Here is a 12337-nt window from a genome sequence, read left to right as displayed (position 1 = left end):
AAGGCTGACTAGTATGGTTAATCTACAACCACCGGCTAGGAAAACTTATCATAAATCAATAGAATGCAACATAATTAAAACAGATACAGATAATGCCTATATTGGAAACTCATAACAGAAGATATTGATCATTGTGTGTTTTTCACGAACAGCATAATGGTAACACACAATGCTGCATTAATGCGATTAGGTATTAAAGCATTTCTCCCATGGTGCAAATGTCACCCATTTTGCACTGTACATGTAAATTTCAGTAGCACTTGAATACTTTCTGCATTTATTTATAATTTGCATATTGCATTATTTGACTAAACAAACCTTCCTGGTTTGGCATTATCAGCAAATGAACAATATGTCTTTAATTTCCAACTTTGTTCATTTCTAGGAACATAATTAAGCCATTCAGCCCATCAAGTATTCAATCATGGTTGATCTACAGTGCATTCAGAAAGTATTCAGACGCCTTCAATTTTTCCACATTTTGCTACCTTATTCAAAAATTGATTTAATTCTTTTTTTGTTATCATCAATCTACACACAATACCCCATAATAAAAAAAACAAAAATAGGTGTCCAAAATTTTTTTGCAAAGTAATTACAAATAAATAACTTAAATATCACATTTACATAAGTATTCAGATCCTTTACTCAATACTTTGTTGAGGCACCTTTGGCAGCGATTACAGCCTCAAGTCTTCTTGGGTATGACGCTACAAGCTTGGCACACTTTTCTCCCATTCTTCTCTGCAGTCCTCTCAAGCTCTGTCAGGTTGGATGGGGAGAGTCAATACACAGGTATTTTCAGGTCCCTCCAGAGACATTCGATCAGGTTCAGGTCCGGGCTCTGGCTGTGCCACTCAAGGACATTCACAGACTTGTCATGAAGCCACTCTTGCGTTGCCTTGGCTGTGTGCTTAGGGTTGTTGTCCTGTTGGAAGGTGAACCTCCGCCCCAGTCTGAGGTCCGGAATGCTCTGGAGCTGGTTTTTATCAAGGATCTCTGTACTTTGCTCCGTTCATCTTTCCCTCGATTTTGACTAGTCTCCCAGTTCCTGCCGTTGAAAAACATCCCCACAGCATGATGCTGCCACCACCGTGCTTCACCGTAGGTATGGCATTGGTCAGGTGATGAGCAGTGCCTGGTTTCCTCCAGACATGACGCTTGGCATTCAGGCTAAAGAGTTCAATCTTGGTTTCATCAGACCAGAGAATCTTGTTTCTCATGCCTTTTGGCAAACTCCAAGCGGGCTGTCATGTTTCGTTTACTGAGGAGTGGCTTCCGTCTGGCCACTCTACCATAAAGGCCTGATTGGTGGAGTGCTGCAGATATAGTTGTCCTTCTGGAAGGTTCTCCCATCTCCACAGAGGAACTCTGGAGCTCTGTCAGAGTGACCATTGGGTTGTTGGTCACCTCCCTGACCAAGGCCCTTCTCCCCCGATTGCTCAGTTTGGCCGGGCAGCCAGCTCTATGAAGAGTCCTGGTGGTTCCAAAGTTCTTCCATTTAAGAATGATGGAGGCCACTTTGCTCTTCGGGACCTACAATGCTGCAGAAATTGTTTTATACCCTTCCCCAGATCTGTGTCTCGACTCAATACTGTCTCAGAGGACTACGGACAATTCCTTTGTTTTCATGGCTTGGTTTTTGCTCTGACATACACTGTCAACTGTGGGACATTATATAGACAGGTGTGTCTATATACAGGATGAACCTAAGCTCAATTTTGAGTGTCATAGCAAAGGTTGTAAATGCTTATGTAAATGTGATATTTCAGTTCTTTCTTTTTAATTACTTTGCAAACATTTCTAAACACCTGTTTTTGTTCTTCATTGTGGGGTATTGTGTGTAGATTGATGAAAAAAAGAAAATAATTTAATCCATTTTAAAATAAGGTTGTAACGTAACAAAATGTGGAAAAAGAAGGGGTCTGAATACTTTCTGAATGCACTGTATCTTTCCTTCTTAACCCCTTTCTCCTGCACTCCATAACCCCTGACACCTGTAATAATCAAGAATCTGTCAATCTCTGCCTTGAAAAAATACGTTGACCGCCTCCATAGTCGTCTGTGGCAGGGAATTCCACAGATTTTCCACTGAACCAATTCCTGTAAAACCCACCCAGCATCTCTCTGCCTCTTGATTGCAACGGCACCACATTTTAGAAGAGGAACTCTGTGCGACAGTTAAGGAGTTGGGCAGATATTCACCTGCCTGATCTGCTGAGTAATACCAGCATTTTGTTTCTACCGGGCAAATATTCATTCCTTGGGTGATCACACCACATGTATACATATCATAGCAATGCCAGTGCAGTGCCTCCAAAATCAATTCCAATGGCATCAATGTAATAAACCTTAGAGGAAGAGTACAGTTATGAATACTACTGTATTTTGTGTTTAACGACACTGTCTGTGGATGAATTTTTAGATACACATGTTTAGCAGAAATCATGAACTTCAATGACAGGTTGTCAAAAGATGCATAAATGTAGTTCTAAAAAATATATTTAAAATTATACGTTGTCTGAAGATAGTATATGTTGTTAATAGGAAATCATCAAATAGAAACCATACTTTCAATTGCCAAGGCAGATTTATGACTTATTCTAACAACATTTGCACAGATCTTATCTGAATAGTAATTTACCATACAGATTTCCAAGCATATATCTCACATACACAACAGCATCCACTGGTGTTCAGTGCATGTTAAATGTTACAGGATAGACACAAAAACCTGGAGAATCTCAGCGGGTCAGAGAGCATCTCTGTTAAAGGCATCTGCATCGTCCATCAATGGAGTGGTCCACAATGCAGCAGCAGGGTTTGATGAGACAGCTGTTGCCTGCTTTAGTGCAATTTGAAGGGGATCAGCCTGACCCAAGAAATACCTGAGAAGTCTAGATTTTGAATCTTCCTTCAGATAGTCTCCTTAAAAGTTTTGCACCTAAACTATGTTTCCATTATTTCTAAACCTGCCGGTACTGAGCACAATGCGCATGGGCTACTATATTGCATGCTTAGCTCTACTGACTGAGGAAGAAACTCCAGCACGCAATTTAATAAATAAATATTGTTTCTCAGTTTATCAGATGTATTCAAAACAAATTGTGTTTACTATATTAGAAACACCGTCAGATTAATCATTCTGCTGTTGCTCTTATGAAATGTCAATAGAAAATAGGTCAAGAATCCGTCAACAACATAACCAACGACTGCATTTTAATCTGTAGTTGATTTTCAATCTTAATCATTTGCTCTGAAGAATGACCCTTAAGTGCTTCAAGCATGACATTATCTTTTCATCTCATTTCTAATCAGGGCATCACGTTCTCCTATGCGAGTAATTATTACAAAAGTAATTGGATGGGAATAAAAGGCATCAATTAGTAACATATGTCACAAAATAAACTTGCCTTAAAACCAGATACCATGAATTTGAATCCAAAAGTTGCTCATTGCTTGATTCTCCCTACCTTAATTGAGTGAGTTTTATTTGTCCTCCGTCAAACTGCTGTGTGGAGAATGGTGGGGGGAAATATATATTATTCAACTCATTCTCTTTGACCTGGTTTTCCACTAGGTCCAGAACCTCAAAGTGGTCCATGTCAATGCACACAACATGCCTCCTTCTCAACTGGAACAGTATGCACATTAATGAGGGGAAAATACAAACCTTTCCAAAACCAAGGGTCTAAATCCCACCACCTACAATATTTGCTATTCAAAAATGAACCTACCTCCTTCAGGCAACCCATAAAATTATTGCTGACTGGTGAACCTGGAAGATCAGCAGTGCTGGGACTGCCTCCAACATAGAAAAAGTCATCAGAGCCTAGCATGGTGTAATCCTCCTGTGTGTATCCCGTGGTGGTCAGTATTCCATCTACTGAGATTGTCACCTACATAACAAAACACAAGGTAAAGATGCAATATTCATATTAAGGCAAACACCTTTAGTTCAGGTTCTTGTGTATGACCTGCAGACAGCAACCCATTTTCATGTCTGATTAGTCTCAGTGCTCTCATCTGGTGGTCCAATAATCCCCCTCCCAAAATGATCTAAAAACTACTTTAGAAAATATGTTAGCCAAATAGAAAACTGATATTAATATTTTTCTTAATGCAACAAAATTTGTTTTTAGCAGACACAAAAACGGTGTTAGTAGAATGTTTCATAAGTTAGTTGAATTAAATGTAAATATTAGTAAGTTTATCCAATATATGCGTTTAAAGATTAAAAACGTGCAGCTGGTTGAAATAAATCCCATCAGACAAAGCACAAGCTTTTAGGAGCAACTGCTGTATTGTCATCACTGTAAGCACTACCAACAGAGCTCTAGCTTTATTTGATCGTGCAACTGCCTTTTTTAATCTTTCTTTTTTTTATATTAAAAAAAAGTAACGTGCAGAAAAATAACCTGCTGGAAAAAGCACACTCAGGTCTTACAACTGATGTGCACATGCAGAGCAAACAGAAAGGGGAAGACACCAAAATTGCTTGCAACGAAGAACAGATGTATGGATGTAGCATTTCAGACATTCCCAGTCCACGTCTTCATGCCATGCATTGTGTATGGTCAGGAACTGGCTGAGCCAGTGAACCCAGGGCCAGCCACCATTTAGCTTGATCCCCCGAAAACCGCAGCTTGATGCAACCGCTTGTAACTTTTATGATGCCCCTGAAGAGGTTTGAATAGATTTTGATAGAAACAGATAAAGAAGGTCAACAACAGATGAAAGGAGGATTTCAAAGTAAGCAGAAGAGTACCAACCCCAGTTCCTCTTTTGTTAATGATGTCTACAGTAAAGAAAGAAAACACACGGCAAACCCAAACTAAGAAACAATTAGAATGATATCTACCGAACAATGTAGTTTGTTTACCATAGCGTGTCCGATGCCTGCGTGCTTTGCGGAGAAGGGGGGGAGAAAGGAAATTAAAACTGTGAACAGAATAACGATTGTTACTCTAAAATATGATGGTCACTACCATGTTAGTACATTATTTGATTAAGGTAACGGTTAGTAGAATGACACATTCCATGAATGACATGTTAGTTATTAAGCATGTTAGTAACATATAAGAAAGGCAAAATAATTTTACAAGAAAAAAGCAGACTAACAAGTATGCCATCAATAATATTAATAGCAGTATTAAAATGTTAATATTGCTAAACCTTAGTTATGAACAGGGACTCTATACTTACTTTGAACCCATGACAGAGTATAAATATCACCTTCACTGTTGTTGTTTTAGATTTTTTTAAATTTCTGTAATGAACAGATTTTAAAGAAATTTCTTGTTTTGTGTTATTAATCAATTTATGTTTAAGTAATCTTGTTAATAATTGAACATAAAACCCCAATAAAGTCCTTGAAAGCCTTCAGCTTTCTATGCACATATTGATGAAGTTAAGAATCACTTTAGTGCAAACAACTAAAGGAATGAAGAGAATTGTTTTGCTTTCTATCTGCTCTGTAATGCACAGAAACTGAATCTATAGAATTTTATACATTTCAAATGGTCAATTCTATTCCTATTACCCAAGAAAAGACAGATCCAGATGAAACAATGTCTATGTCATTAGTATTACTTAAATTAATAAACTAAAAATGTAACAAATGTGCATTTAAGAAATGTACCGTCAATCTTCATGTAAATGTAATCTTTTATCTAATCCCCAATGTCCACTAATACCTTTGCACTGAGCAAACAGGATTTATGTGAGAAGAATGGATTATCATTTTGTAACAAGCAGGAAAATAGGAATTAATATTACTGATATAGATGTTGGAAACCATTGTAAGCTGAACAAACAGTTGTGAGTTATCTTTCCTTTCCAGACTAATTGAATTTAAATAGAGTACTGTAACCAAGGACTTAGAATTATCCTTAAGAAGATACACTTCTCAATGCACTTTAGAGTTGCATTGCATCACAAGAGCAGACCTAAAACATGTGCGGAACAATTGGTTGGCATTTTTGAGGACCTTTTCAACCTCTTACTAATGTCTGAGGTACCGCATGTTTTGAAAGGACATCCATATTGCCAGATTCCCCTGAAGGGCAAGGGGACATGTCTCAATAACCGACAGTGGAACTGACCTTGTGGTGGTGAAGCGCTGTGAGAGTTGAGTTATGATGCAATTCACCTACCAACACAACAAATCAACAGGGGATGCAATCTTGCTGGGTCTCCATTATGCACTGGACCACTTGGACGATAAGAACATTTACATCAGGTAGTTGTTCATTGACTGGTGCTCACCTCTAAACATATCAGAGAACGGGACACTGCTCTTCCTTATGCAAATGGATCCTCGACTTCCTCAATGGAGACCAAAACCAGTATAAATTGGCAATGACACTTCCTCCTCATTAACCATCAACACAGAAGAACCTCATCACTGTGTGCTCAATCCTGTGCTCTAATCTCTCTGTATACCCATGACAATGTAGCTAGGTCCAACGCCATCTTTAAATTCAGATGATATTATTGGTGAAGGACACATAATGGGTAATGATGAGTCAAGAGTACAGCAGGAAGATTGATAATCTGTTTCAATGGTTTCAGAACAACAGGAGTGACATCAAGAAGCTGATTGTTGTTTTCAGGAACTGAAAGCTGAAGTTCCATGAGCCTATCTTCATCAACACGATGACATGAAGAGCGTCAACAACTTCAAGTTTCTGGGCATGTATATCTATGAAGATCTCTCCTGGGCCTAGCACATTGTTGCAACCACAAATTAATCGCTTCCACTCCTCCGCTTCCTTGAAATGTTCGTTATGCTGTTGAATATTCTATTGAGCTTCAAAGATGAATGATAGAGAGTTGACTATCACGGCCTTGTTCAGTTACTCGAACGCTCAGGAATTGAAGGAAGCTGCAGATAATGATAGACACAACCCAGTCATGGGTACTCATCTCTCCACCGTTGAAGGTAATGACAGAAGGCACTGCCTCAAGAAGACTCTGGCCACACTCTCGGCTTGCTACTCCCATCGAGAAGGTGACACAGGAGCCTGAAAATAGTGACTTTCAGCTTCAAGAAGAGCTTCTGAGCAACCATCAGGCTCTTAAACACTGCACTATTACCCCAACCTTAGCAATTATGATCTACTGTGGACTTTGTATTTATGGCACTACGGACTTTGGTATTGTACTATTCTGGTCTACATACCTAGTATATCACTGATTATTAATTCATTGTATTATTGATTATCCTACATTTATTTATGTTATTGCATTACAGGGCCTAACAAGCTGTAGCAGGTTCGAATTGTGTTGTTCTGTTGCCAGTACATCCATTAATTAAATACTCTTGACATAATGGGCCAGCAAGTTGTCAGTAGAATCATTAAGGAAATATTGTTTCCTTTGTGACTAATCGGGATTTCCAAAGAGTTGTTATTAAAGGTAAAGATCCTAATGTTTTAATGCTGTTTCTTCCAAGCTGGAACATCAATGCTTCATGACGTTAGACTTCAACTAGTTGATCCCATACATTGGGCTTAATAAAGGCAAACATAGCAAACATTATAAAGGTTCCATGGTAGGATTAGCAGCAATGAATGGAGGTTCCTTAATTGTAACTGTTTCCATTTCCACATGATGCTGTAACTTGCTGAAAGTCACCAGAATTTTATGTTTTCGCATCATCAACTGAGTTTATTTCTTCTGGCATTATTTATACTGAGTTAATTTATTGATTTTGATGAAGAGTCTTTGTTTTGAAATGTTAACTTTGTTTTTCTTTCCCCTAATATCCACAGACTTCAATGGAACTAAATATTGCATGCAGAATGCAGCACTCAAGCATGACTGCAAATACACATTTAGAACAAATTAAAGGGGACATTTCTACTCCCATTCTCTGAAGTTAAACTAATTCAGACGTAGTTTGTTGGCATGCTTTTGACCTTGAGACAGTTGCTCTCAATGTAATGTATCATTATCTTTGAATCAATTAGCAGCATTTTTAATATTTTTTTGCTGGCCACCATGTATGGTTGACACTGGTTCCATGTTGACAATGTGCCTTACATTTCCTACATTGCAGTTGGGAATATGCTTCAAAAAGTATTTCAACAGCCATTAAACAGAGACACAAGAGATGGCAGATGCTGTAATGTGAAGCAACAATCAATTGGTTGGTGAAACTAAGTGGGTTGAGCAGCATCTGTGGAGAGAAGGAATTGTCGATGTTTCTAGTTTAAAGCTTGCATCAGGACTGAGAGTGGAGAGCAACACGGCCATTATAAAGGCGTGAGGGAGAGTAGAGAAGGCTGGTAAGTGGTTGGTGGAATAGGGGAGAAGATTGAATCTCATTTGGAACAGTATTGATTAATTACCTACAGTCAGTGTGACTTAGTGCACGGCCGATCTTGTCTTAGTAATTTGATTGAGTTTTTTGAGAAGGTGATCGATGAGGGTGGGATGGTGGATGTAATTTACATGGATTTCAGTAAGGCATTTGATGAAGTCCCCCAGAGCTGCTCCAGAAGATTAAGATATACACGATTAACAATGACGGGCATATGGATACGGAACTGGGTAACTGATTGAAGACAGTGGGTTGTAGTGGAAGGACAATATTCAGGCTGGAGATCACTGACCAATGGAGTTCTGCAGATGGATCGAGTTTAATCTGAGCAAGTGTGTGGTGTTGCACTTAGGGAGGTCAAATGTAAGGGGAAAATATACAGTTAATGGCATGACAATGAACAGCATTAATATACAGAGGGAACTTGGGATCCAAGTCCATAACACCCTGAAAGTGGTAACACAAGTAGATAGAATGGTAAAGAAAGCATATGGTATGCTTCCTCTCATAGGTTGGGGCATTGAGTATTGAGTGAGGAAGTCATGATGCAGCTTTATAGGACTTTGGTTCAGCTGCATTTGAATTTTTGTGTGCAGTTCTGGTTGTCCCCCGTGATGCTAGGTGCCCATCTCTAGATTTCCACTGAGTGGGTGTGGCTCTTCTTCAGAGCTGGGAATGGGACAAAATAAGCTTGTTGAGCTGCTGGGAGTGTTGTCGGGAGCGGGTGGAAATGTCTTAAATGATTCTGATTATTGTTCATCTCCCTGGCCACCCTGGTTTAACCCTATTGGAGTCACCCCCTTCCCCCACCCTCCTTGCAGTTTAACAAGCTCCTTTTGTCCCCTTCCCAGTTCTGAAGAACAAACTTCAATCTGTGTTAAGTGTTAACTCTTTTTTCTACCCACAGATACAGCCCAACCTGCTGAGTATTTCCATTTTTATTTTCGATTTCCAGAATCTAAAGAATCTGGTTTCTATCAGCTCATGTGCAATGTGTAAACATCTTGTGTAAAATCCACACATCGGGTCCATCTTCATCTCTTATTGATTTTTTCCCCAGTTTTACATAAATCAACATGAATCAGCTTTTGACACGTTACACTGATCTTCTAACCACTAGTGTAGCTCTGGATCTGCATTTGTTTGGGTATTATAAAGTGACTAGCTTGAAAATTGAAGAAAAAAAATCATAGCTAACAATTTGTCATATCCAATTCATTTGAAGTCAAAATAGAAATAAATTTAATTATATTTAGTTTGGGATAATTAAGTTGTAAATGTGTGCAATAAAATTCATTTTTATGCCACACACAAAATAAAAACTGGTCCCATATTTTCCACATTACCCTTTGTACTGTTACCTGACGAAGGTTCCGGGTTACTTTCACATCATGCCAGGCATTGTCATTAAATTTTCCATTCACAGGTTCCACCAAAGCTTCAAACGCTCCTGACCCCAAATTAATGACCAGTGAGACTGCACCATCTTTCAAAGCCAGATTTACATAATCTGCAGATTTCCCTGTATGAAGCATCAGACCATTTCTTTGAAGGGTTCTGAATGATAATGTTATTTCATCGCTGCTGCTCTGGATTGGATTCTGCGACAAGTCATAGCAGAAGTATTCAGATCCTTTAAAGGTTGCAACAAATTCTTCTCTTCCTGAAAAACACAAATAAGGAATGATATATGTTAAGACATTCTACTCAATAAGCAACAAAAGCACACCTACTACATAAAATGCAAAAAAATTGATCTACGATGAAAAGCATTGCGGGATATTCAGACTAAACATTCAGTCTCATAAAATAACATATTCACCTTTTAATTCCAAAATGAATTTCACAGAGAAAATCTTTTACAAGAAATTCCATTACATGCATTATTTTGTTTGTAATTCTATCATAAGATTTGAACAATTCTGACATTAGAGTTATTAGCTTGATCTCTGGATGATATTTCTGATATTAAAAAATCATTTCAGAACAGGAAACTGCAAATGCCATTCATCTCCCTTGCCTTAAAAACCACTTAAAATGTACTAAATCACAAAAAAAGTCCACACTGAAATGCTACTTAACATTCAAGCCTTTGGAAATCCTTCTGGCTTTCATTGACCTCTCATATCTCATAATGAGAAAGAACACAAGAGAATTTGTGTCTGATTCAGCCATAATGTTATGACCTACTAGAGCTACATTTACTAAATCAACAAACAATTTTTTGAAGACCATGCTTCTGAAATTTAACCACCACTTTATACGCAAAATATTATTGCATCACCAACACAGGCTACTAGTTGCTAGTGCTGTGCCAACAACCATTAAGTAGTATGATAGAATACATGATAAAACAACCTGTCTAACAATGCCCAAACTATCATAACAACTATTCACAAAGTGCTGGAAGAACTGACCAGGTCAGGCAGCATCTGTGGACGGAATGGACAGTCAGCATTTCAGGTCGGGATCCATCTTCGGACTGATTGGATAAGGGGGAGAAAGCAGCAAAAATAGGGGTAGGACAAGGCCTGGCAAGTGATAGGTGGATGCAGGTGAGGAAGGGGGGTGGGGGGGGGGAGTGGTTGACTGGCAGATGGGTGGAGTATGTGACAAAGGCTAGAGGTCAAGAGGAAACAAAATAAGGAAGATAAGGAAAGAGGGGGAGTGAAATATAAAGCCAGTTGGAGGGATATGGGTGGAAAGGGAAAAGCATGGGGGGGAAAGAGATGGAATAAAAGGCAATTAGGCATGGGAGATGAGTGTACAGAGAAGGGAAAAGGAAAGGAGCAGGGTGACTAGGGTTGTGGGAGATGCTGGTAAAAATGTGTGCGCATCAGGGGAAGGGTTTAGGGCAGGGGATAGGTTCAGCGTTGGGGGGCAAAATTAGTTGAAGTTGGAAAATATTCAGACCATTGAGTTGTAAGTTACCCAAGTGGCATAGGAGGTGCTGAAGACCACCTGACCCGCTGAGTTCTCCCAGCACCTTGTTTTTTTGCTCAAGGTTCAGCACTTTCTTGTGTCATCACAGCTATTCACTCCTGCTTCAATGGTACTGCAATTACTCGTCTTTGAAAGTATTTCCAAAACCTGAGGACTCTTTCACCATAAATACCAAGGGTGGCAGGTACGAGAGACCATTACCACTTCGAAGCTTCTCTCCAAGTTACATAACATCCTGACTGGTAGATATATCACTATTCTTTCACCGCTGCTGAGGCTAAAACCTGGAACTCTCCACACACAACGTTGAGGGAGTACCTTTACCAGAGGATTTGTAGTGGTTCAAGGCACAACCAATTCAATAGCTTTTAAGGATGGTCATAATTCAAGACACAAAAATGAGCATGAAGTTTATGCTTGCTGGGAGTCTAAAATATTGTGCAGTCATACTTGCTGTGTACATACTTTTATAACGTTTAGGTAAATTACCCATTGCGCAATTAGCTGAAATTTCTCATATGAAGCCCAAAATAACACATCCTGGGTAAGTTGAAGCTATTTTTTAAGAGTAAAGGTGAAAATACATTAATAATTTCCACTGCATAAGTAATAGAAAAATAACAATTTCATATTGTCAGGACATTCAAGGCTCCTTAAAGAGAACTAATAACCCTGCTATCGGTGGTAAATTAAGTTAAGCTGGGATTTATGTTTGTGTGCCGTCAGAGGTGGAAATCCTACTTTCATTGAGAGGTTCTGAATTTATGGAGCACAACAACAGAGATCAACCTTGATGAGGTCCCTTCTTAGATCTAGCAACATGCAAGACTTGATGTGGGTTGCAGGGTTATAGATATGTAGCAAAAGAAAGGTAAATTACATTTATTTAATTGTGTGTGATGTTATTTCTATGTTAATAGTTCTTAAAGGATGCATAATGTTAAAAAATAAATAGACGATACATAGCTTTTACAGCCTGCGAAGCTGGGGCAGGGTTGTGACAGGGCGCTTTTGGAAAAGGTCCCCCGCGTGCACGCCGAGGACTTGGGCTGGTTGAAACCACGACAT

The 12337-nt window shown here is 38.9% G+C and overlaps 1 protein-coding gene across 33 annotated transcripts in view; it reads right to left on the bottom strand.

Annotated features, from left to right (window-relative positions):
* nrxn1 (neurexin 1) overlaps positions 1–12337 on the bottom strand; it is a 1413544-nt gene that overhangs the window by 854116 nt on the left and 547091 nt on the right. For 27 of the 33 annotated variants that reach the window (XM_033025243.1, XM_033025244.1, XM_033025241.1 and 24 more), the window contains 3 exons: positions 9688–9989; positions 4883–4906; positions 3738–3899 (listed from right to left, as the gene is read on the bottom strand). In XM_033025243.1, the coding sequence (XP_032881134.1) occupies positions 3738–3899; positions 4883–4906; positions 9688–9989 (488 nt within the window). The remainder of the gene's footprint in view (positions 1–3737; positions 3900–4882; positions 4907–9687; positions 9990–12337) is intronic. The other 6 variants (XM_033025251.1, XM_033025256.1, XM_033025273.1 and 3 more) reach the window with 1 other exon arrangement.

This window comes from Amblyraja radiata, chromosome 8 (genome assembly GCF_010909765.2).
Source record: "Amblyraja radiata isolate CabotCenter1 chromosome 8, sAmbRad1.1.pri, whole genome shotgun sequence".
Classification (NCBI taxonomy): Eukaryota; Metazoa; Chordata; class Chondrichthyes; order Rajiformes; family Rajidae; genus Amblyraja; species Amblyraja radiata.
The sequence above is the reverse complement of the archived record's forward strand: the minus strand, read 5'-3'. Positions and strand labels throughout refer to the sequence as shown.